General features: G+C 47.3%; 1 protein-coding gene across 3 annotated transcripts in view; it reads left to right on the top strand.

The window, feature by feature from the left end:
- The first annotated feature begins 403 nt into the window (after nt 1-403).
- The window catches only part of PIK3CG (phosphatidylinositol-4,5-bisphosphate 3-kinase catalytic subunit gamma), a 36,425-nt gene continuing 10,693 nt past the window's right edge, over nt 404-26,135 (top strand). The window contains exons 1-4 of one of the 3 annotated variants that reach the window (XM_039354467.1): nt 404-1,364; nt 20,108-22,102; nt 23,541-23,606; nt 25,091-25,316. In XM_039354467.1, coding sequence (XP_039210401.1) covers nt 552-1,364; nt 20,108-22,102; nt 23,541-23,606; nt 25,091-25,316 — 3,100 coding nt within the window. In that variant the 5' untranslated portion in view covers nt 404-551. Of the gene's footprint in view, nt 1,365-10,282; nt 10,604-16,081; nt 16,883-20,107; nt 22,103-23,540; nt 23,607-25,090; nt 25,317-26,135 lie in introns of those variants that run through there. The other 2 variants (XM_039354469.1, XM_039354468.1) reach the window with 2 other exon arrangements.

Genomic DNA, 26,135 nt, shown 5'->3' on the forward strand with positions numbered 1-26,135 from the left:
TCCTCCCCTCTCCCCCTCCCCGGGCATGAGGAAGAGGCCCCTCTCAGCAGCAGGGCAGGCCCGGGATCCGGCGCAGCTTCACCACGGGCGTCAGGTTGACCCGCAAGAGGCGCTGGGCCCGGCGGCGGGCCGCTTCCAAGTCGCGCCGCTTCCAGATGTCGCCGCGCACCCGGACCGGCGGGAAGGAGGCCGCCGCCGCCGCCGCCGCTGCAGCCGCCCTCCGGCTTCCCTCGGGGGCGCCGCCGTCCCCCTCCAAACGCGTCCGTGGCGGGTCTGGCCGCCCCTCGCAAGCCCCGGGCTCGTCGGGGGCCGTCGGGGCCGCGCTCAGCCCGTCCTGCCGGCGCTTCTTGGCCGCTCGCTTGGCGCCTCCCGTTCGCCGGCTCTTGGCGTCGCTCCGCGGGCGTTTCCCCTTGTTGTTGGCGGCTCCTCCTTCTCTTCTGCCGCCGCCGCTGGGCCCGGCCCCGGCCCGTGTCCCCGCCGCCCAGCCCCGGGGCAGGTCGGGCACGACGGCGCGGCACGAGGCGTAGCCGTAGACGTCCTTGCTGCGGAGGATGACCGGCGAGAACTCGTGCTTGAGGCTGCAGAGGAAGTCCCAGAGCTCGGCGTCGGAGCTCATGAAGGCCGTCGAGCGGGGCAGCAGCTGCTTCAAGGCGTCGCCCAGCGCTTTGGTGCCGCTGCCGAAGAGGGCCTGCGAGCGCGAGTGCACCACTTTCTCCGAGGCCGCCGGGCCGGAGCCCGGGGCGGCGGGCGGAGGCAGCCCTGCCGCCTTCCCTCCTCCTCCTCCGAGGCCGCCGCCTCCTCCCGCCGGCTTCATGCCGGCTCTAGCGCCACGGCGGCGGCGGCGGCTGGTGCTGCTGCTGCTGGCTCGCGGCCTCTCTCTCCAGCGCCGCCAGCGGCCGGCCAGCAGCTCCTGCGAGCTAGGACTTCGCAGCAGGAATATCAGCCCTCCTCCTCCTCCTCTTCTTCTTTTCCTCCTCCTCCTCCTCCTCCTCTTCTTCTCTTCCTCCTCCTCTTCTTCTTCCTCCTCCCCGCCGAGAGTCACTTTCTTTTCTTCCTTCGCCTTCTTGCTTTCTCTTTGGGGCGCAACTTCTGCGCTGCAACAGGGCGGGCGGAGGCGCCGAGCGATGCACGATGCACCACGCCCTCCTCCTCCTCCTCCTCCTCCTCTTCTTCTTCTTCCTCCTCTTCCTCCTCCTGCCCGACGGCCGGCACAAAATGGAGTTCTTTTTAAAGCCCCTGCGGGGAGGTTGCTGAGCCTCACGCCTATCTGGAGCCTTGGCTTGAGTGGATTGGCCCGTTTGAATTGCGTCACGGCGGAGAAGCCCCGCCCCTGGAGTAGCAGAGCCCCTCGGAAACTCCGAGGAGTAAGTAGGTGGTGGTTTGAAGAGGGTTCCGGAGTTACTGGCCAGCTTTGCTCAGCTTGGCTGGTTCTTCTTCTTCTCCTTCTCCTTCTTCTTCTTCTTCCTCTTCTCCTCCTCCTCCTCCTCCTTCATCTTCATCTTCTCCGCCTCCTTCTTCTTCATCTCCTCCTCCTTCTTCTTCATCTTCTCCTCCTTCTCCCCCTTCTCCTCCTCCTCCTCCTCCTTCTTCTTCTTCTTCCTCTTCTCCTTATCCTCCTCCTCCTCCTCCTTCATCTTCATCTTCTCCTCCTCCTTCTTCTTCATCTTCTCCTCCTTCTCCCCCTTCTCCTCCTCCTCCTCCTCCTTCTTCTTCTTCCTCTTCTCCTTCTCCTCCTCCTCCTCCTCCTTCATCTTCATCTTCTCCTCCTCCTTCTTCATCTTCTCCTCCTTCTCCCCCTTCTCCTCCTCCTCCTCCTCCTCCTTCTTCTTCCTCTTCTCCTCCTCCTCCTCCTCCTCCTTCTTCTTCATCTTCTCCTCCTTCTCCCCCTTCTCCTCCTCCTCCTTCTTCTTCTTCCTCTTCTCCTCCTCCTCCTCCTTCATCTTCATCTTCTCCTCCTCCTCCTTCTTCTTCATCTTCTCCTCCTTCTCCCTCTTCTCCTCCTCCTCCTCCTTCTTCTTCTTCCCCTTCTCCTTCATCTTCTCCTCCTCCCCCTCCTCCCCCCCAGGAGCCAGCAGAAGGCCTTCCTGGGAGGATGGGGACGTGGGGTCGCGGAGTGACCCTCTGGGGTTCCAACAAAGCAGGGAGATCTGGAGGGAGAGGCAGAAAACACCCTTCTGTTCCAGCTTGTGATTCCTAGGAAGTTGGAGGGGTTGGCTTTGGAGTCAACCTTGGGGGTTTTAGGTTCTGCCTCAATGAGGCCTAAGCTTCGCTCTGTTCCAGGGGTCTCCAAACTGGGCGACTTTAAGACTTGTGGACTTCAAACTCCCAGAATTCCCCAACCCAGTCTCCAAACTTGGCAACTTTGTGGACTTCAACCCCCAGAATTCCCCCAGTCATGCTTAAGTCTTAAAGTTGCCCATTTTGGAGACCCCAAGTGCTCTACTCCGGGGCACTTTCTGTGCTGAGAGAGCCATCTAAGACCAAGGTGTAGCCAGTCCAAAGTAAATTAGGAGTGCCCAGCTAATTCACTTAGAACAAGGGTGTCAAACTGCAGGCCCGCGGGCTGGTTGCCTCATGCGGAGGCCTTGCTCACTCCAGCTCCGGCAGTGGAAAAAAAAAAAGTTGCAATACGTCGCAACACGTCACACGACGCGGCGGGTTTGACACCTTTGACTTAGAAGACTTATTTCGGAAGAACGCAAACTTTGTTTCAAAATGCCCTGGCACGGGACATAGGTACAGCGTGTTCTTAGGATTACAACTAAGCCTTATCAATTCTGACAGCTCTTTGGTGGGTTATAAATTAACTCCTGGACTTGAACAGACTTTAAGGCTGTGTATAATTTGGAATTGGGGCTGTGGAATTGCACTCCATGCTACTTCGAACGTAACATTTCCTTTCCCAGATAACTCAACATCTCAATCTGGGTGAATCTGAGGATATACTTTGTCAACTGCAAATTAGAAGACTGTCTCCATGATGCATGTTCAATAAGTTTTAAGCTCTTTGGTGTTGCAGTGTTTCATGGACTTGCCCCCCCCCCCCACAAAAAAAAATCATCCTAGGTCAGGGGTAGGCAACCTTGGCTCTTTTATGACTCGTGGACTTCAAATCCCAGAATTCCTGAGCCAGTATGGAGAAATTATGGGCCCTTCATGACTCGTGGACTTCAACTCCCAGAATTCCTCAGCCAGCATCGCTCAGCTTGGAAACCTCTCCCTTTCCCTTCAGCGTGGCTGGCTCAGGAATTCTGGGAGTTGAAGTCCACGAATCATAAAAGAGCCAAGGTTGCCTACCTCTGGCCTAGGCCTAGGCCCCTTCAAGACTCATGGACTTCAACTCCCAGAATTCCTCAGCCAGCATCGCTCAGCTTGGAAACCTCTCCCTTTCCCCTCAGCGTGGCTGGCTCAGGAATTCTGGGAGTTGAAGTCCACAAGTCATAAAAGAGCCAAGGTTGCTTACCCTGTCCTAGGTCTTTCCTCAGCTATCCCTTTACCGGATCCGTTGAAGGTCGGGATTTCAGCCAACATGTCTTCCTTCCTCAGGAAGATCTTTCTTAGGTATGGCTTAATATAATAATCTTCTGTTCCTGTTTGCTCCACTGGATAATCCAGATAATCCACAAGAAAGTTCATACTGACCTTATTGAGATTATAACATACAGTCCTAGGGCTGGACGGGACCTCGGAGGTCTTCCAGTCCAACCCCCTGCCCAAGGCAGAGCTTACACCAGGGGTAGGCAACCTTGGCTCTTTTATGACTGGTGGACTTCAACTCCCAGAATTCCTGAGCCAGCCACGCTGAGGGGAAAGGGAGAGGTTTCCATGCTGAGCCATGATTTAGGAAAAATCAAATGCAACGATACAGGACTGCTGCACCTAGTTTACACCTGAGAAGGATCTAGAGTCTGGCCTATCAATAGACCACCAGCTGAACAGGAGCAAGCAGTGTGACAACAACTGAAAAGGTTATTGGAATCCTATGCGTTAGTTCAGTAGAAGTATTGCATTACTCCAGAAGCAGTAAATGCTCCAACACTGGAAGTTTTTAAGAAGAGACTGGACAGCCATTTGTCTGAAATGGTGTAGGGTTTCCTGCCTGAGCAGGGGGTTGGACTAGATGACCTCCAAGGTCCCTTCCAACTTTACTACTATTACTAAAAGGTAACAGGAGACAATACTTCCATTGTATTCTATACTGTTTATAACACACTGTGTTCAATTCTGGGCAAAGACAGTTTAAAAAGGACTTCGAGAAGTTGGAACAGGTCCAGATGACTGCAAATAGAATGGAATAGAATCTGGAAGGGACTTTGGAGGTCTTCTAGTCCAGCCCCTTGCTCAAGCAGGAGAACCTATACCTATACTAGGATGAAAGCGGTTTGGAAGGGACGGTTAAAGGTGTAGGAGAAGGAATGGCAGAACTGGGGGGAGAGTTAAAAGGGATCAGCCTAGAATCCCTACATAGCCACAAGCAAGTCTAATTTCGTTTGAGTACTACTGGGCCAGTAGATAAGGGCCTTATCTAACTTAACCAGGTGCTGGTTAAGTTGAGAAAATTCCTGTATATAGGCTTGTAGTAATATGTTTTACTGAACCTTCATGTGTGGATCTTTCAGGCCTAAAAAAAGGATGGACATACTCAACTTGCAAAGGTCAAAAGAATTTGACAAGTTAATAGCATATTAAAAAAATACCGTAGCATAGTTTACGATGTTCATCAATTCAATCAAACTGCGACTGGTTTTACAAGCAACGTAGCATATTTTGGCTCTGTTTACAGGAACCGAATCATCCTGGTCTGATAATAACAGCTAAACCTAGAAAAATGAGAATTATCTGGGTCCTTAGTGAAATAAGGAGTTACAAGGCAGGTCCTTGCATCCTTATAAAAATGTAATATAAAAATGAACAAACTGTCGATTCCATAAAGCCTTCAGATTGTAAAAGAAGAAGAAAAAGAAGAAGAAGAAGAAGAAGAAGAAGAAGAAGAAGAAGAAGAAGAAGAAGAAGAAGAAGAAGAAGAAGAAGAAGAAGAAGAAGAAGAAGAAGAAGAAGAAGAAGAAGAAGAGGAAGAAGAAGAAGAAGAAGAAGAGGAAGAAGAAGAAGAAGAAGAAGAAGAAGAAGAGGAGGAGGAGGAGGAAGAAGAAAGCAGCTAAGGAAGAGAACATAAAGGCCTACAAATTTCTAGAAAAAAAATAAATCCTTGTCACTGTCATGGGTGGAACTTATTCTCTGTTGAAAATGAGAACAGGACAGTAAAATTGCTGAAATTAAAAGAATGGAAATTCAAATCGGGAATTTCTGGTTGCAGGAGTTGTTAAGCAATGGAACCTTCAGTCTGGATCATTGGTAGCTTCTCCTAAGAGTTGTAGGTTCACAAAGGGGTTGGAAAGTCACTTATCAGTTTTGGGTTTGGTCGATTTCTGCACAGAGCAGAAGGCTGAACTAGATAGGTAGCCTACAGTTCTTTCCTCCTATTATCTTTGGGCCCAACAATGTATAATTACTAGGGCTTTGTAGTCTAGAAGGTAAGTGGGATCAATAAAGATAATAAAAGTATGGTTGGCATGGAATTATGGCCTCAAAATGGCGGAATATGAGGGTTATCTAACAGTAACAATGGGCAGCTGGTTCAAGATAAAGGAACTGCCATTTCATTCTGCTCCTAGATTAATTTCAGGAAAGTGTTGATTAATTTTTGAAAACCGGGATGAAGTTTGGGAAATTGTGATTATTATTATTTTTTTGAAATTGCAATTATTCATTTTTGGAAATTGTGATTGGTTTTGGGGACTTGCAATTCATTTCTGGAAATTGCGATTCATTTTTTGGGAAATTGCGATGAATTTATGGAAGAAAGTTTTTCAGAAGGAATTAGTGGAGGATAATAAGGCTAACAAAGAGTATAGGGCTTTTGGCCCATTACTATCTATACACACATAAACAAAAACAACACAACCTTGACAATATATAGAAATATAATTATAGTCTTAACAAAGATACAACATATTAAACCTATATTCAGCATTTATGCTCAGCAAGGCATTTGAATCGATAGATACCTCTCAGAAATTATTTTGCTCATATAATTGGAAAACGGAGACCAAATGGAAGTAAAACAGTCCTTTCACTCAAAAAGATGTGTCCTCACTACCTCTAGCTCTTTATCTCTTTTTTTCCATATCTATGTCTACATCTCTAGTCTTCAAAAGTGTTAGTGTTCTCAATTCTTAAAATCATGAGTTTCAGAAGAATCCATTGTCCTTATCTGAAATTAAATGCAGGCCATCCTATCACTCAATCCTCTAATCCTATCAAAGGATTTAAGGAGAACCTCAGCACAAACGCTGCTGCATCTTTTTGCACAAAAAAATCATGTTCCATCAAATCAAACTCAGTGCAAAGTGTCTCCATCTCTACAACATTTGCCGCCTTCTCCCACAATGTTTGTTAAACTACTCAAACCAGTTTACATTAACCAAGTCTGGCTTGGCTTAGTTTTTGTTTTTTTTTTTAAATTCAGCCAACATCAGATGTCTCCTGGCTTCTAGTTATGTTCTTAGCATATTATATTTGGAGACTGTCCCAAACTTCGTTGCAAAGAAGGAACGACAAATTATTGCAAAGTTTCACTGTGAGAATGTGAACGTATGGAATTATAGCTTAAGGACTTCTTTCCATATTAATCTCTTCCTTCCTTTTGAGGAAATTAAAAAAAAAACCTTGCAATTATTAGAAACTTGTTATTATGCGCAGATTTGGATTCATTTTGTTTTCCCCTTGACCACCGCCGCTACTATTGCTTTAAAAATAACTACCCGTTCTTTTAATGATACTCATTACAAAAATAACCAGTAAAAATTTAAATTTGAAGGTGTTAAACAAGAAATGCCAAGATGTAAAATTACAGATACAGTATTTATTAATTTAATTCTATAAAGTGTTTTTTTTTCTTTTCTGCAAATACTGTATTGCTTACTAGAGCTATGTTAGGCCAGTTTTAGAATACAGCTCAATTGCTTGGAACCCTTACCACATATTCTACATTAATACAATTGAGTGAGTTCAGGACAGGGGTCTTCAAACTTGGCCCTTTTATGACTTGTGGATTCAACTCCCAGAAATCCTCAGCCAGCATGCCTGGCTGAGGAATTCTGGGAGTTGAAGTCCACAAGCCATAAAGGGGCCAAGTCTGAAGACCCCTGGTTCAAAGTACGTATTTTACAAGAAAAATCTTTTCCATAATAGAATACTTTATGCTACCAGGTTTAAAATTCCTGATTTAGATGGCTTAGAACTGCAACACTTCCGGTCAGACTTAGCTATTATATGCAAAATTGTACATAGTAAAGTTTTACTTGTAAATGACTTATTTTAGTTTTAACCATAATGGTGCAAGCAACTGCTTTAAACTCAGTTGTAAAAAAATTCAACTTTCATAAACAGAGTAGCTAAAGCCTGGAATATCTTCCCCGATTCAGTAGTCTCAGTTACTAACTTTCAGAGTTATAATTTTAAAATTCACGTCCGCAAAACCTCACCCCATATTTAAGAGGTCCCTAAGAGGTTACTAAGCGCGTAACGGCTCCAATCTGCCTACGATCCTTGTCCCATTTTAATTCGTTTTTCGTTTTGCTCTTTTGAATTTGTAATTTTGGTACGATGAATACCTTAAAATAAATAAAATAAAATATAAAATATGCTGGGTATCTACACAGATTTTTCTTTTTATCTTCTGACAGATATAATGGCTAAATAAGACTCCTTTATTTTCTACCTGTCCAGTAGATGTCACTCTATGATGATTCCTTTTTTCATTTCTTTTTTTTTTTTAAAGTCAGCACACCCATGTCTGTACTCTTATCTTTAAGCTCACAGAATGCAAAATACAGAGTTGGAAAGGTCCAAAATCATCACTGTTGCAATTACAGAGAGTCACTAAATGAGGCAGTCGCTCAACGAGAACCACTTCTAGCGCTTTCTTCCTTACAAATGTTAACAAAACCAGTGGACAAATAAACGAACACCGCCTTGCCAATCCCCATCTATTGGCAAATCCTTAGGTGCTTGTTTGGTAATGGCCCCCCAAGACCAGGATGCTGCTTAAAGATGTATTTCTTAAAGAAGGAAACGCCTCTTCTAGATGGCACCTGGTCAGGTCTATATAGCTAGCATCTTAAAAAAAAAAGAGAGAAAATCCACTTGTTTCAAAACTATTGTTTTTGGTCATCCGCAAATAGAATCAGCCGACTAAACTGCAGCTTCTGTGATATTACTGCGATAGCTTCAGTGTCTTTTGGCAGTTCAATCCTATCCTTTCTGAATAATGCAGATCTGACCTTGGATTTCACCCTTGCATATTAATTCTTCAGCTGTCTCTTTGGCATTGTATAGAGCACAATACATGCACACATACAGAGAGAGGGAGGGAGGGAGGGAGATGGGGAGGAGAGAGGGGAAGGGAGAGAGGAGAGGGGGAGGAGAGAGGGAGGGAGGGAGGGAGGGAGAAGGGGAGGAGGGAGAGGGAGGGAGAGGGGGAGGAGAAAGGGAAGGAGATGGAGGGAGGGGGAGAAGGGGACAGATGGAGTAGAGAGAGGGAGGGAGGGGGAGGAGAGAGGGAGGGGGAGGAGAGGGATGGAGAGGAGGAGAGGGAGGGAGAAGGGGAGGAGGGAGAGGGGGAAGAGGGAGGGAGAGGGGGAGGAGAAAGGGAAAGAGATGGAGGGAGGGGGAGAAGGGAGGACAGATGGAGTAGAGAGAGGGAGGGGGAGGAGAGAGGGAGGGAGAGGAGGAGGGAGGGAGAGGAGGAGGGAGGGAGGGAGGGAGGGAGGGAGAGGAGGAGGAGAGAGATCAAATATATTATTAATCTGTGATGCTCTCCGGCATTTAAATAACATTCTTTAATCTTTGTCGTAACAACCGCACTGATTCGCTTAACAAAGGTGGAGAGAAAAGTCATAAAAATGGGGCAAAACTCCCTCGACACATTTCTCACTCAGATATAAGCATAATTGTTGGGGGCTCCTCCATTGTGGCCGTAAGTTGAGGACTATCTGAATTAGAATAACAGAGTTGGGAGGGATCTTGGAGGTCATCTAGTCCAACCCCCCACCCCCTCTGCCCCAAGCAGGAGACCCTACACGGTACCTTCTTCTTCTTCTTCTTCTTCTTCTTCTTCTTCTTCTTCTTCTTCTTCTTCTTCTTCTTCTTCTTCTTCTTCTTCTTCTTCTTCTTCTTCTTCTTCTTCTTCTTCTTCTTCTTCTTCTTCTCCTCCTCATCATCATCATCCTTCTTAATATCATCCTCCTCCTCCTCCTTCTTCTTATCATCATCCTTATTATTATCATCCTTCTTCGTCTTCTTCTTTTTCTTCTCCTCCTCCTCCCCTTCTTCTTCTTCTTCTTCTTCTTCTTCATATCATCCTTCTTCTTCTTCTTCTTCTCCTCCTCCCCTTTTCTTCTTCTTCTTATTATCATCATCATCCTTCTTCTTCTTATCCTCCTCCTCCTTCTTATTATTATTATTATCATCCTTATTATTATTAATATCATCCTTATTATTATCATCATCATCCTTCTCATTAATATCATCCTTCTTCTTCTTCTTCTTCTTCTTCTTCTTCTTCTTCTTCTTCTTCTTCTTCTTCTTCTTCTTCTTCTTCTTCTTCTTCTTCTTCTTCCTTCTTCTTCTTCTTCTTCTTCTTCTTCTTCTTCTTCTTCTTCTTCTTCTTCTTCTTCTTCTCCTCTTCTTCTCCTTCTCCTTCTTCTCCTTCTCCTTCTTCTTCTTCCTCTTCTTCTCCTCCTCCTCCCTTCTCCTCCTCCTCCTCCTCCCTTCTTCTTCTTCCCTTCCTCCTCCTCCTCCTCCTCCCTTCTTCTTCTTCTTCTTCTTCTTCTTCTTCTTCTTCTTCTCTTCTTCTCCTCCTCTTCTTCTTCTCTTCTTCTCCTTCTTCTTCTTCTTTCTTCTTCTTCTCTTCTTCTTCTTCTTCTTCTTCTTCTTCTTCTTCTTCTTCTTCTTCTTCTTCTTTTTCTTCTTCTTCTCATCCTTCTTCTTCTTCTCCTCCCCTTTTCTTCTTCTTATTATTATCATCATCATCCTTCTTCTTATCCTCCTCCTTCTCCTTCTTCTTCTTCTTCTCCTCCTCCTCCTCCTCCTTCTCCTTCTATACTTTGGCGTTGGATTGGCAGGTAAGGAAATGCGGAAAGTCCGAGCCAACTCCTGAGATTTTCCCTGGCCAAAGTCCAGCCCGGCGGCCCTGCCCAGCCGCGCCTGCTCCGCCCGCGGTTCCTCCCCAGCCGGCTGCGCGCTGGGCGAGGCCTGCAGCCAGTCAGCTGCCGGGGCAGGTGCCGGGGAAGCGCGACCCTCCGGGAGGACTCCGCAGCCGGGCTGGCCGGCCGGCCTTGCTCGTCCCGGGACCGCCGGGCTGAGCTCGGAGCCCCGTCCGCGGGGGAGGAGGGGGACGCCGGGCAGCCGGTGCTTGAGGGGCGGGGAAAGGGCGCCGTCTGCGGACTCGGCGGCTTCTTCTTCTTGGTTTGCCTGCCCGGCTCGGAGGAGCCTCTGATCGGCGCCTGCAGGAAGGGCAGTCCCGCCGCCGCTCAGCTTGGACGTAAGTCTGGGTTAGGGGTGGCCTGGGGGGCTCAGCTTGGACGTAAGTCTGGGACACAGGCGGCCCGGGGGACTCAGCTTGAACGTAAGTTTGGGATGGGGGGGCTCAGCGTGGACATAAGTCTGGGACGCAGGCGCCTTGGGGCATTCAGCTTGGACGTAAGTCTGGGACACAGGCGGGCTGGGGGGCTCAGCTTGGACGTAAGTCTGGGACGCAGGCGCCTTGGGGCATTCAGCTTGGACGTAAGTCTGGGACACAGGCGGGCTGGGGGGCTCAGCTTGGACGTAAGTCTGGGACACAGGCGCCTTGGGGCATTCAGCTTGGACATAGGCCTGGGACACAGGCGGCCTGGGGGACTCAGCTTGGACGTAAGTTTGGGATGGGGGGGGCTCAGCGTGGACATAAGTCTGGGACGCAGGTGCCTTGGGGCATTCAGCTTGGACATAAGTCTGGGTCACAGGTGGCCTGGGAGGGCTCAGTTTGGACGTAAGTCTGGGACATAGGCGGCCTGGGGGATTCAGCTTGGACATAAGTCTGGGACACAGGCGGCCTGGGGGGCTCAGCTTGGACGTAAGTCTGGGACACAGGCGCCTTGGGGCATTCAGCTTGGACATAAGCCTGGGACACAGGCGCCTTGGGGCATTCAGCTTGGACATAAGCCTGGGACACAGGCGGCCTGGAGGGATTAGCTTGGATGTAAGTTTGGGACATAGGCGGCCTGGGGGGGCTCAGCTTGGATGTAAGTCTGGGACACAGGCAGCCTGGGGGGCTCAGCTTGGACGTAAGTCTGGGACACAGGCAGCCTGGGGGGATTAGCTTGGATGTAAGTTTGGGACATAGGCGGCCTGGGGGGCTCAGCTTGGATGTAAGTCTGGCACACAGGCGGCCTGGGGGGGCTCAGCTTGGATGTAAGTCTGGAACACAGGCGGCCTGGGGGATTCAGCTTGGACATAAGTCTGGGACATAGGCAGCCTGGGGGGCTCAGCTTGGACGTAAGTTTGGGATGGGGTGGCCTGGGGGGGTCAGCTTGGATGTAAATCTGGGACACAGGCGGCCTGGGGGGGGGCTCCTCCGTTGCTCAGCCCAGATGTAAGTCTGGGATGGGGACGGCCTGCTGGAAGTAGCTGGGTGAGGGGAACCCACGTTGCCCCCCTCTGTTTGCCCATCACCAGAGGTTCAGCCTCACTGGCTTCCTCCCGTCTTTTCTAACTGCGCAGGGGAAGTTTTTTCCCAAAGCGGAAACGTGTGGGGTTTCCCCCCCCCCCAATCCCTTGCTTGCTCTCTGGATGGAGTTGAACTTTAGGCGGTGTAACTCTGGTTTGACCTGTTTTTTTTTTCTTTATAATCGGGTTCAGGGTCTGGGGGTTTTGTTGTCCTTCGGGATTATCCACAGGGAAATTGAATACAGTTTGCATGGGGTGGACCGTCCTTGGCAGCTGTGGGCCAGGGTTTTGGACCTGGAGAATGGATTTGGGGGGGGGGGCTGTAAATGTTTGGGTAAACCACTCTGTGGGGTAACGACAATTTGCACCCCTGCATGGATGCATTAAAGTTATCCTGCAGTAAGCTAGATAGGTAGGTAGGTAGGTAGGTAGGTAGGTAGGTAGGTAGGTAGGTAGATAGATAGATAGATAGATAGATAGATAGATAGATAGATAGATAGATAGATAGATAGATAGATATTGGGATGAGTGAATTCCCTTTGGATTACCCATGAAGGTGCAAAAGGGTTTGAAGCAAAGATTCTTAAAGCACACTTCAAAAAAGAAAGAAAGAAAGAAAGAAAGAAAGAAAGAAAGAAAGAAAGAAAGAGAAAGAAAGAAAGATATATGATATATAGCTAGAGATAGGCAGGCAGGCTGGCTCATGCACACTTCCGTAATGTTGATATAAAGATTTACAAGTGGGTGCAAGTTTAGACAACTCCCCTGTGCATGCACGTTTACGCACATATGCGTGTATGTGTGTGTGTGTGTTATATAAGAACAAGGAAAAAAAAATGCTGGAGTAAACAATATATTTCCACTGGGTTGCAGTAGTAACTCCCTGTCATTCCAAAATTCTACGAAAATAAATACATTGAATAATTGAATAACCCCATAAATGATCAATTTATTGCTGCCCTGTCGGTGTTCAAGTCCTTTCTCATATCCAGGAGGATGTCTTTAGGGTCCCTGGGCTTTGGACCAATCTTTTCCTGCACCCATCTTCATCTGCGCCCTGAGAGAGGCTCTGTCCTACTTCACAGGGGCGTCGCTTGAGAAAACGAAATAGGGAAACTTGTCAATGATTACTGAGCATTATAGGATTCAGCGTTGATTTTATGCACCTGCCTTGGGGGGAAGAAAGAGGATAACTGTTCCTGCTTTTCTTAACGGAATTATCGGGCGAAATTAAATAATAGGTGATTCACCACAGGCAAATCAACTACAGTATTTGCCTTGGAAGGCTGATATCGTTAAAAGAAGAATTTGTAAAACTCACAGAGGAAGAGGTTGTCGGGATGGCTTGGCTATCCTTTTAAACACCAACGACCTGAACATTTCGGATTTATATCTGGATTGTGGACTTTCCTGTCATCTGTCTGGTGGTAGGGATAGAACTTCTAGGTCAGGGGTAGTCTACCTTGGCTCTTTGATGACTGGTGGACTTCAACTCCCAGAATTCCTCAGCCAGCATGGCTCAGCTTGGAAACCTCTCCCTTTCCCCTCAGCGTGGCTGGCTCAGGAATTCTGGGAGTTGAAGTCCACGAGTCATAAAAGAGCCAAGGTTCCCCACCCCTGCCCTATATCAGGGGTCCTCAACCTTGGCTCTTTGATGACTCGTGGACTTCAACTCCCAGAATTCCTCAGCCAGCATGGCTCAGCTTGGAAACCTCTCCCTTTCCCCTCAGTGTGGCTGGCTGAGGAATTCTGGGAGTTGAAGTCCATGAGTGATAAAAGAGCCAGGGTTGCCTACTTCTGGCCTAGGCCTAGGCCGCTTTCTGACTCGTGGACTTCAACTCCCAGAATTCCTGAGCCAGCCTGGCTCAGCTTGGAAACCTCTCCCTTTTCCCTTAGCGTGGCTGGCTCAGGAATTCTGGGAGTTGAAGTCCACGAATCATAAAAGAGCCACGGTTGCCTACCCCTGTTCTAGGTGGACCTTTGATCCTTACATTAATATACAGGTACTCCTCGACTTACAGCAGTTCGTTTAGTGACCGCTGGTAGTTAACAGCACTGAAAAAAATGACTTACGACCGCTTTTCACACTGCTGACCTTTGCAGCATCCTCCACGGTCACATGATCAAAATTCAGGAGCTTGGCAACTGGTTCACATTTATGACGGTCGCAGTGTCCCGGGGTGTCACGCGATCCCCTTATGCGACCTTATGGCAAGAAGAAGAGTCAATGAGAGAAGCCAGATCCACTTAACAACCGTGTTCCCAATTTAGCAAGTGCAGTGATTAATGACTGTGGCAAGAGAGGTCACAAAACGGGGCAAAACACACTTAACCAATGTCTCGTTTAGCAACAGAAATTTTGGGCTCATTTGTGGGCCATAAGTCAAGGACTGCCTGCGTTTTGTGTGAATGTGTGTATGTGTGGTTTTTTTAATCACTGACACTGGGAATGGCTTCAAGCCCTTCTCTCTTTTTCACCTTGGTTGGGAATATTTGCAAGGGGACCCGCGTAGATTTATTTTACAGATCCTCGGTGGAGGAACCAACGGTCAACAGTTGTTTGAAGAATTCAGAAGTGTATTCACTTTATTGCTCATGGTTGAAACCAGACGTGGTGTGGATAAGACACTCCAAAAGTGGATTGCTCTTGGGGTGTTAATTGTGTACACCCGATGGCATTTGCTATGCAAAATTGTCCATTGTTTGATCTCCGTAGGGGGCAAGCTCTCCTTCCTTAGCTGCCCCACCTCTGTTGTTGAAAGCTTCTTGTGGGACAGCCCTGTCCTGAATTCCTTCCAAACAAACTTTCCTGCTGTGTATTTAATTTGTTCTTTTTTAAAAACCAATAATAATAATAATAATAACTGGATTAGCTTTAGCTGTCTGCTCACGCTACTTAACTTAACTTTATGTTTCTAACTATGTATAACTAAGAGGTGTAAGCAGGCCTGGAAGGTTGTTGTAACAGATACACATCTTTAAATAAATAAAGAGGGAAGAATAAGAGATTAGCCATCAAAGGAGAGGCGGAGAGAAAGAAATAAGGATGACCTAACCTTTGTGTTATTTGGGTAAGGTTAAACCTAAAGGAGGTGCCTTGGCTGTTGTTGATTCCTATGTGGGAGGTTACGTTTGTCTATGCAGGAAGTTGACCTAGTCTGGGTGATAGTCATAAACATGATTGGACCTGGTTGTTATTTGAATGGAAGATTTCCAAAACATACCAAGGTTGCAGGCTGTAATTCCACAAATACTTATTGAATTAGCACTGCTTTTGTTCTGGCATTCCTAGGTGACGATGAAGGCGAACTGCAGATAACAGATTAAACAGTCATTTAATCTTCCCTTTAGAAAAAAGCGATTCCAAATTAATGTTGCTGCCGCTAAGCAGGAGAGCTCCACTAGGTGGCAACCCTGAGCTGATTTTGGCTAATCTCTGGAAGCTCAGCAGATAGAACAGACCTGGAGTGGAGGCCACCAGGCAATACCATGGCTGTAGATTCAGACAAACAACCTGGAAGATGTTAGCGGCTATCCACTTTCCTGTTGAGGCCAAGAAAGCTGCATGGTTATAGACTGGTGTAATCGACTTTGATTTTAGGCCACGGTGACTTGCTAAACTGGGTTTCAGGTCTTTCAGGAGCCTCAACTCCCAAGGAAAGATGGTGGATAGAGAGATCTTAGGAGAGTCTTTGCTCCTGAAGGGACTGTGTGCGAATCCCTGTGTGTTAAGCTGGACAACAGGGACAAGTGAGACTTCCTGCTACTATATCATCCAACCAACTGCTTGGTAGGTTCCATTTCTGAACTCTTGGGACTTGTTGCCAGGTATATAGGTGTAGGACATGAGTCGGCAACCTGCGGCTGCGGAGCTGCATGTGGCTCTTTGAGCCTTCTTCTCCTCCGCCATTTGCAGAGAGAGAAGAGAGAGAGAGACAGAGAGAGGCACTTGCGCTTCCCTTCTCTCTCTCTCTCTCTCTCTCTCTCTCTCTCTCTCCCCTCTCTCTCTCTCCCTGTAAAAGAGAGTGGCCTCACGCTGTTCTGCGACGAGCTGACAAGCTTATTGGGCGGGGCTCCTCCCTTTGCTGCATCCCTGCAGGAAGCAGGAAGGGCAGGAGAGAGCCAGCCCAATAAGGATGTGTCAGCTTGTTGGAGAAGAGCCTGAAGCCAGCTTGCCAAGTGAGCAAAAGATCGGAGAGAGGGAGGGAGAGAGAGAGAGAGAAAGGGGGGGGAGATGAAAGAGAGGGAGAGAGAGAGGGAGAGTGGCTCCCGGTGTTTCCTTTTCTCTGGGAAACGGGTCCAAGTGGCTCTTTGAGTGTTCAAGGTTGCAGACCCCTGGTGTAGGAGAAGAGCAGGCAGAACTGGGGAGGGAGTTAAGCGGGTCATCAGCTTAGACTTGTTATGTTGCCACAAAGGTCGAAGTCCAATCCTCTTGAATTCTGCTGACCTGAATCTGGGGCCAATTAAATATCGAACTTTAATTGACTAGGTTGTTGTGTACAGGCTTGAGTAATACAGGCAGCTCACGGAGAACCCTCAGGCTGGCATAGCAACTTTCAAAATGCCTAAGTCTGGTTTTGCTGCCTGCTTTCCTAAGAGTCACCGAGTTTGCAAACCCCGGGGAACTAAGAACAATAATCGTTATCAAGCAGAATAAACCGCCTACTATTTTCATCCAGACTGAGTGAACGAGTTTTCTATTTTTATTTTTATTTTTTTTCCCCCTTCCTTGAGCAACTTTTAAGGCACGGTCCCGCCTGTATTTTTTTTTTTTTTCAGAAATATGTTCCTCTTTCTTGTCTTTTTTCTTTTAATGGTTGCAACTAAGCAAAGTTCTGTTTAACAGTTCTAACAGGAAAAGCATTTGAAAAAATTATTTTTTTTTAAGTCGACGATCTTGTTTATAGCCAAGTGGGTGAAAACTTCCTTCCTGGTTATAAGACTTCCGCTGCCTCGGTTGATGAAAGGAAGCCAGAAAAAACAAAAAAACAGAACATCTCAGCCCAAACCAGCAACTTTCCTTGTTGTGAGCTGTTTGCCGTTTTTAAAACAGGCAGGATTCAAAATTTATACAAATGAGGCTTCTGCAGCAAGGCAGCTCCTGTATCCCAATCAGGTAAATCTCTCGTTTAAATAGTTCATCGGTTGTTTCTTTGGGGGCTTGGGAAAACTTAACAATTCTACCCAATAATTGCTGGAATCCTGAAATGGGTTTTTTTTTTTTTTTGCTTCTACTCATCTTTTGCTTCGAAACCTTCCTGAGATTAAAAAGATGGGGAAGAATTTGTTAGGAAAAAAGCATCGCAGCATCTAAAGTTTTGTTGGGGGGTGGGTGGGAAATAACATCCGGCAAGCAATGCAGTCCTTATTAATTAAGGAGGAACTAATCGAAGTAGCTTGTTATGGGTTCAGCCTTCATTTTGTCTGTTATAAGTGGGAAAATGGAAATTATAAGACAATTTTTAAACCCTTGTCATCGGTCGGGGGTGATCTCAAATGTATGGTACGTTGTTCGAAATACGTTTGGAAAGTCTTTCCTCTGGGTAGGAGCTGCTGGTGTCCTTGGAGTGGATGAGCTTTGATTTAATCTAGCTCAGTGGTTCTCCACCTGTGGGTGGGGACCCCATTTGGGGTTGAACGACCATTTCACGGGGGTCGCCAAACAACGCAGTCCGCCATTTTCCCCCCCTTTTCCTTAGCTGTGCTACTCCCTTTTATTCTATTGGCTTTTGAAAGCCAATAGAATAGACTCTCTTGAATAGAGTCTAATTCTATTGGCTTTCAAAGCCAATAGGAATTGTCCAGGCTGTCTCTGCCCTGCTGAGCCCGCCAAAAGTCCCATTCTGCAAACAGTGCTGCACCAGTTGAGTAGTCCTCGACTTATGACCGGTTGAGTAGTCCTCGACTTACGACCGGTTGGGAGGGGATCGCGGCATTAAAAACGTTGAGAACCACTGATCTAGGCAGGCCGCTGTTAATTATTTTATAATAGGGAGTGGTCTTGACGGTCCCTTGATTGGGCTGTTGTTTACTGTCAGTAAGCCACTAGAATATAAAATTTATATACAAATATAAATATGAGAGCAAATCCCACTCCCTGTTAGTACTGGTGGTGTTACCTAGTTCGGTAATGAAATGTCTGCAACAAAACAAGCTCTAGATCAGAGGTCCCCAACCTTTGGGGCACCAGGGACCGGTAACGTGGAGAGAGTTTTTTTCCACGGGCCAGAGAGTGTGTGGTTTTGTGTGCTGCCTGCATCCCGTGGATGGGGCGTTGCTTCTTTGTGCGGACCGGTTGCTGGCATGCCGCGGCCCGGGGGGGGGGGTTTGGGGACCCCTGCTCTAGAGAACACCAACAGCTACAGATCAACGTACCCCTGTTCTTATTTTAGCAATTGCCTTTTGGGGGCAGTTACAGTATTTACAGGAGCTATGCTTAATGCAGAAGATATTTTGACTACTCTTTGCTTAGAACTTACTATTATCTTTATTTTTTTTTTTTAAAAAAATCATTTTTTAAAAAGTTTTATTAGATTTTATAGGATTAGGGATAAAATGGGGTCAGGATTAGGGTTAAGGTTTAGGCTGCGGTTGGGGTCAGGGTTGGTGTTAGGGCGGGGTTGGGGGTCAGGGTTGGGGTTGTCCCCCAGTAACATTTTCAATATTTAGCAAACAGAATATTTTCTGGGAACACATATATTTAAATAATAATAATTAATATAATAATAGATAACAGTAGTAAATATGATTAGTTATCCTAAGCAGTATTAATTAATCCATCCATAACATCCTTCTTACTAATATGTATTCAGAATTACATATCACCTTCCTTTCTCTCTAATTCGTCTTTCTAGCCATTGATAAAAGCTATCCCATGTTCTAAAGTAAACTGAGTCTTCTTTCTCTTTAATCTCTAAAGTCAATCTATCCATTTCTCCACATTCTAAAATTGTCTTGATTAATACCTCCTCAGTTGGTAAGTTTTCATTTTTCCAATACTGGGGCAAATACAATTCTTGCTGCTGTTAATACATGTCGTATTAGATATCCGCTCTCCTTCACATAGTTAGCTCCTATTACATCTAACAAAAAAAATATTCTGGTTTAAAATCTGTCTGTTTATTGGGCGGGTGGACATGCCCTAAAGCAGACATGTCAAACACAAGGCCTGGGGGGCCGGTTGTGACCCGCGAAGTGGTTTCATGTGGCCCGTGAGGCCATCCTGGAAACAGTGAGGGAACGGCCCCCGCTGCCTTGGCCCTGGCCCGGGCTGGATGGGAGCCCATGTACAATTTTATGGTGGCCATCTTGGCACTTGCCCTGGTGGACCATGCCTTGGCACTTGCCCTGGTCCCCTCCCCTTCTGCCAGAGACCCTCAGATCTGTCCCACTCCTGACAGGCCCCCATAGGTATCCTTGATGCGAATGATGTAGAACTGGCCACGCCCACCCAGTAGGCCACACCCACTCCATCCACGCCCACCCAGTAGGCCACACTCACTCCATCCACGCCCACCCAGTAGGCCACATCCACTCCATCCACGCCCACCCAGTAGGCTGCACCCACTCTGGCCACACACCCCTGCTCCCCCCCCGAGGGCAACCGCAATGCTGATGCGGCCCTCAGTGAAATTGAGTTTGACACCCCTGCCCTAAAGCAGAAAAGTTTTGGGTTAAGATACATGTCTGGTTGGAGAAAAAAAATATAATTAATGGAAGGAAATCAAAAGGATTCCAAGGGGCTCCCCTCCCACTGGATTAGCTTTCATTTGATGTGTCTCCGGACGCAATTCAAGGTGTTGGTTATCACCTTTAAAGCCCTTCATGGCATAGGGCCAGGTTACTTACAGGACCGCATTCTGCCGCATAGCTCCCAGAGACCGGTGAGGTCCCACAGATTGGGCCTCCTTCAGGTCCCGTTGGCCAGACAATGTCGGCCGGCGGGCCCTCGGGTAAGGGCCTTTTCTGTGGTGGCTCCGACCTGGTGGAATCAGCTTCCCCCCGAGGTTCAAACTACTCCCACCCTGCCGGCCTTTAAGAAGGCCATTAAAACCCTCCTGTTCCGGCAGGCCTGGGGCTGATGTCCCCGGGGGGGCCGGGATATGATCGGACTCGCAGTATGACTGCTTTATTTTATTGTTTTATCATTGTTTTAACTTTGTACGCCGCCCTGAGTCCTTTGGGATTGGGCGGCATATAAATACTGAAAATAAATAAATAAATAAATAAATAAAGTGTGTGAAAATGATTTTTGAGCTTGTATCCAGCAGAAACTCCGCAGACCCTTCCCACGGTCCACGGGAAAAAAGAAATAACCGGGCGTTGTGTTGGATTTCCCTAGACTTCCTGTGGCATGGAGTTGGAGAGCGGCGATGAAGCTGTGGTTATGAGAGATGACAACAAGCGACGCAGGAGGAGGAGGATGAAGCCCTACTGTACGGCCAACACTTTGTCGTCCACGGAACTCATCTCCATTGAGTTTGTTTTCCCCACCACCAGCCTCGTCCTTGACGTTGCTACCAACTGCACGGTCGAGCAGATGAAAGCGCAGGTCTGGATGCAGGCGATGGAAGGCCACCAGACCTCAGAAGTCTTCCGCAAGCTCACGCCGGATCAGTTTCTCCTCCTGTATCAGAAGAAGGGCCAGTGGTATGAAATTTACGACAAGCACCAGATCATGCAGACCCTGGATTGTATCTTATACTGGAAAGTCTTGCAGAAGAAAGTGGGCAAGATCCACGTGATTGAGAAGCCCAGCCCCTCGGAGGAAGTTCAGGAATTCCAAAGACAGCTCAATTATTTGATTGGCTACGACGTCACCGACGTGAGCAACGTGCACGATGACGAACTCGAGTTTGCCCGCCGTAGACTGGTCACTCCGCGGACGATTGAAGTATCCTGCCGAGACCCCAAATTGTACTCCATGCACCCTTGGACTACATCCAAGCCACTTCCGGAATATTTGCTGAGTAGAATTGTCAACAATACTATTTTTATCAATATCCACCGAGGAACCACCAGCCAGAAGATTAAAGTCGGGGTGGACGATACCCCGGAGGTTATCCTTCAGAGCTTCTTCACCAAAATGGCGAAGAAGAAGTCTTTGATGAATATTCCCGAAGATTACAGCGAGCTCGATTTTGTCCTAAGAGTGAGTGGCCGAGACGAGTACATTGTGGGAGAGACACCCATCAAAAACTTCCACTGGATTAGACAGTATCTGAAAAAGGGGGAAGAAATTCATCTGGTCCTGGATGAACCACCGGACCCGAACCAGGATGAAGTTCAGAAAGAAGAATGGCCCTTGGTCGATGATTGCACCGGAGTTTCGGGATATCATGAGCAACTTACCATCCAGGGCAAAGATCACGAAAGGGTGTTCACCATATCCTTGTGGGACTGCAACCGTAAGTTCAGGGTCAAGGTTATCGGCATCGATATCCCCGTCTTACCAAGAAACACAGACCTTACTGTCTTCGTGGAGGCTAATATTCAACATGGCCAACAGCTCCTTTCCCAGAGGAGAACCACTGCGAAGCCGTTTACCGAAGAGGTTCTCTGGAACGTTTGGCTTGAGTTTGACATCAAGATCAAGGACCTTCCCAAAGGGGCGTTGCTCACCCTGCAAATATATTGCGGCAAAACTCCGGCGCCGTCCACCAAGGGGAACCTCCATTCCTACGATTCGCCATCTTCTGATCCCAAGTACAAAACTCAGCTTCTCTACTACGTCAACCTCTTGCTGATAGACCACCGCTCTCTCCTCAGAACGGGGGACTACGTGCTTCACATGTGGAAAATTCCGGGCAAGGGGGAAGAGCAAGGAAGCATAAACGCGGACAAGCTGACTTCGGCCACCAATCCGGATAAAGAAAACTCCATGGCTGTTTCGATTGTGTTGGACAAATACTGCCACCCCATCGCCTTGCCCAAACACAAGATCGCGTCGGATCCTCAAGGGGACAGGGCCAGAGCCGAAATGCCAAACCAGCTGCGGAAACAGCTGGAGGAGATCATCGCTACGGATCTCCTCAACCCGCTCACCCCGGAAGACAAAGAATTATTGTGGCATTTCAGGTACGAAAGCATAAAGCACCCGAAGGCGTACCCTAAGTTGCTTAGTTCAGTGAAATGGGGGCAGCAGGAACTAGTAGCTGAAACTTACCAACTGCTAGCTAAAAGGGACGCATGGGACCAGAGCGCTTTGGATGTCGGCTTGCCAATGCAACTTCTGGACTGCAACTTTTCGGATGAAACCGTGAGAACGATGGCTGTGCAAAAGTTGGAAGCCTTAGAAGACGACGAGGTGCTTCACTACCTCCTACAGCTGGTTCAGGTAAGCTAGAGCAGCGGTTCTCAACCTGTGGGTCAGGACCCCATTTGGGGTCGAACGACCATTTCACGGGGGTCGCCAAACAACGCAGTCCGCCATTTTTTCCCCCTTTTCCTTAGCTGTGCTACTCCCTTTTATTCTATTAACTTTTGAAAGCCAATAGAATAGACTCTCTTGAATAGAGTCTAATTCTATTGGCTTTCAAAAGCCAATAGGAATTGTCCAGGCTGTCTCTGCCCTGCTGAGCCCGCCAAAAATCCCATTCTGCAAACGGTGCTGCACCAGTTGAGTAGTCCTCAACTTACGACCGGTTGAGTAGTCCTCGACTTACGACCGGTTGGGGGGTCGCGGCATTAAAAAGGTTGAGAACCACTGAGCTAGAGGGATGTTTCTGATGTGATCTTCTGGCAAGCAGAGTCAATGGGGGAAGCCAGATTCACTTAACAACCGGCTTACTAATTTAACAACTGTGGTGATTCACTTGGGGCAAGAAAGGCCATAAAATGGGGCAAAACCCAACCGCTGTCTCATTTAGCAACAGAGATTTTGGATTCAGTGGTTGTAAGTTGAGGACAACCTGTATCTTTGGATGCAGAGAACAGGCTTAAATGAGGGGTCATTTGCAAATGGGAGTTGCATCTGATCTTGTTAGGTGTTGGGCATGGCAGTTGTCTGAAATCAGGTTTTATTCCTTCTTACATCTCCTGTGTTAGCAATTATCAAACAGAAACACCTATTCTGTTGCGCAGGGGTCTTCAAACTTGGCCCTTTTATGACTTGTGGACTTCAACTCCCAGAATTCCTCAGCCAGGCAGTTGAAGTCTAGGAGTTGAAGTCCACAAGTCATAAAAGGGGCAAGTTTGAAGACCCCCTGACTTGTGGACTTCAACTCCCAGAATTCCTCCACCAGTGTGCCTGGCTGAGGAATTCTGGGAGTTGAAATCTACAAGTCATGAAAGGGCCAAATTTGAAGACCCCTTGACTTGTGGACTTCAACTCCCAGAATTCCTCAACCAGGCACACTGGTTGAGGAATTCTGGGAGTTGAAGTCCACAAGTCATAAAAGAGCTAAGTTTGAAGACACCTGCTATTATATGTCCCTCACCGATGCTCATATATGCTGTGTAAGTCTCCCTAAGACAGTCATTTTAAGAGGGGGGAAAAAAGTATCTAGCTGCAGTTGCCTAAAATTCACACAAAATGTACTACTTGCATCTCCTGGGGTTTAACAGCTACGTGGTAAGTGAGGATGCTCCCACTTTTCTTCAGGTGTTTTGCTGGCCCACGTTTAATCTGCCTGAACTGCAATGTTTGCACGTGCCTTTTTTTTAAAAAAAAAAAATATACGATATGTTACGGGCTAGGAGAAATTCCAAATAAGAACTCCAAACTAAATCAAAGCATGTTAATACTTTTTTTCCTTCTTTTTTCTCTACTTCAGGCTGTAAAATTCGAGCCTTACCATGATAGTGCCTTAGCTCGATTCCTTCTAAAGCGCGGCTTAAGAGTAAGTATTGGAAAAGGTTTAAATCAGATGGAGTGCTAACACGAGAGTTGCGAAATCAAAGAGTAGACCGCTTTGTAACGCTTGGCTGAACCGGTAGACCAAGGATGAAAACAGTCATTTGGCAGTAATTCTTGCACAAATGTCTGCTTAGAATAATAACTTAATAACTTCATTGTCCCTTTGGATATACACTAATCGGCATACATTAAAACGACATTTCGTTGCATGCAGCTCTCAAAGGGCCACCACCTCTGATATATACTACAAGCTTGTTTCTTGACTCTAGTTGGGTTGGACTAGAAGACCTCCAAGATCCCTTCCAGCCCTAGGATCCTATGAAATGTTGGTCGTCCTCGACTTATCAGTTTATTTAGTGACAACGGCACTGAAAATGACTTATGACCGTTTTTCGCACTTCACAACCATTGCATCATCCCTGTGGTCAAAGTGATCAAAATCCAGAGTCTTAGCAATGAACTCGTATTTATGACGATCGCAGTGTCCCGAGGTCATGCAATCCTTTTTGTGACCTTCTGACACGCAGGGTCAATGGGGAAGCCAGATTCGCTTAACAACTGTGCAGCGAATTTAACACCTGGTTAACACCTTAACCACTGTGCCCAGAAAGCTTGTAAAATGGAAGAAAACATGTCAAGGTAATGATTTAAAAGCTAACCAGCTTAATGTAATGTAAGATGTAAGGGTGGGAATGACTCAGCAGGGTCTGTGTCTCTTTAAGAGCCGTTGTATAAAAGGAAACATTGATGTGTTCTCTCTCTTCCATTTCCTGCTGTAGTTGTGGTAGGTTGGATCCTGCTATATTAGTACATGTATGTATTTTGTTCCTGGTGTATGATATTGTAGATCAGGGCTCTTCAGACTTGGCCCTTTTAGGACTTGTGGACCAACTCCCAGAATCCCTCAGCCAGGCACGTTGGCTGAGGGATTCTGGGAGTTGAAGTCCACAAGTCCTAAAAGAGCCAAGTTTGAAGACTCCTCCCAGAATTCCTTAGCCAGGCACGCTGGCTGAGGGATTCTGGGAGTTGAAGTCCACAAGTCCTAAAAGGGCCAAGTTTGAAGACTCCTCCCAGAATTCCTCAGCCAGGCACGCTGGCTGAGGGATTCTGGGAGTTGAAGTCCACAAGTCCTAAAAGGGCCAAGTTTGAAGACTCCTCCCAGAATTCCTCAGCCAGGCATGTTGGCTGAGGGATTCTGGGAGTTGAAGTCCACAAGTCCTAAAAGGGCCAAGTGTGAAGACCCGTTGTAGATAGTGTAAGATAAACCACCATTTAATATAGACCACTGTTTACTGTGTGTACTCCTGGGTTATCTCAGCGCAATCAGACTGTGCATTCACGAATGTCTCATTTAGCAACAGACATTTTGGTCCCGTAAGTCGAGGACTATCTGAAATGTGGATGCATTTGCAAAACGTCAGATCTGTGAAGAACCCTGTTCTGAGACGCTATCTCTTCCATTCACAGAACAAGCGGATCGGACACTTCCTGTTTTGGTTTCTGAGAAGCGAGATTGCTCAATCCATGCATTACCAGCAACGGTTTGCCGTGATCTTAGAAGCGTATCTGAGGGGCTGTGGTAAAGCGATGCTGAAGGACTTCCTCAAGCAGGTCCAAGTGACGGAGCTGCTGCACAAGGTCACGAGGGACATCAAGGCCGCCTCAGCAGAGAAGTACGACGTCACTCCTCAAGGTAGGCGCCGTTTTTAGAAGCATCCTTTTGGCTCCGATACAATTGCCTCCCTCCTTTTTCGTCAACAGGCAGCGAAGTCTGTGATACCCGTGCCTCACAGCTACGGTTTCCAGACGAGTCGGTTTGCAAAGCAGATTGAAAAGAAACAAAACCCAAAAATATACGAACAAGAGAATATTGGCAGCTCAGGGTTGAACTGTGGGGTCCTTAGTGCTCTCTGAGCTTGGCTGTTTTCTTGCAGATGTTTCGTTGCCCCCCCCCCTAGGTAATACAGCGCTGATGGCGTTACCTAGTTGGGTAAGGAAACATCTGCAAGAAAGCCACCAAGCTCAGAGGGCACCAAGGACCCCACAAAAATATATTGTACTGTACCTGCATTGGTAAAACCCCATCAGAGATCATTGCAAACGTAGATGGCCGTTTCTAAGTTAGCAGAGCCAAAGATCAACTCCAGAGTGAGGTCTCCATTGTGGTAGTGATGGTGTTGGAGGTGACCTTGGGCTCTGCAGGGTCTTTATGTGGGTTCCCCCACCCCCATTAAAAAAAGAGATCTAGCAGCGTACACAGAACCAACATTTAAATTTTTATCACGGGTAGCTTTAAAAATGGAATACTTACTGCCTATGTTAATATTCCTCCACCTTGGCCACTAGATATGTGGACTTCAACTCCCAATAATTCCCCAGCCAGCCCCATAAGCCTAGAGCCAGGGGTAGGCAACCTTGGCTCTTTTCTGACTTGTGGACTTCAACTCCCAGAATTCCTCAGACAGCATGGCTCAGCTTGGAAACTCTCCCTTTCCCCTCAGCGTGGCTGGCT

The sequence above is a fragment of the Crotalus tigris genome, unplaced genomic scaffold (genome assembly GCF_016545835.1).
Source record: "Crotalus tigris isolate CLP2741 ecotype Arizona unplaced genomic scaffold, ASM1654583v1 scf7180000018553.2237530, whole genome shotgun sequence".
Lineage (NCBI taxonomy): Eukaryota > Metazoa > Chordata > Lepidosauria > Squamata > Viperidae > Crotalus > Crotalus tigris.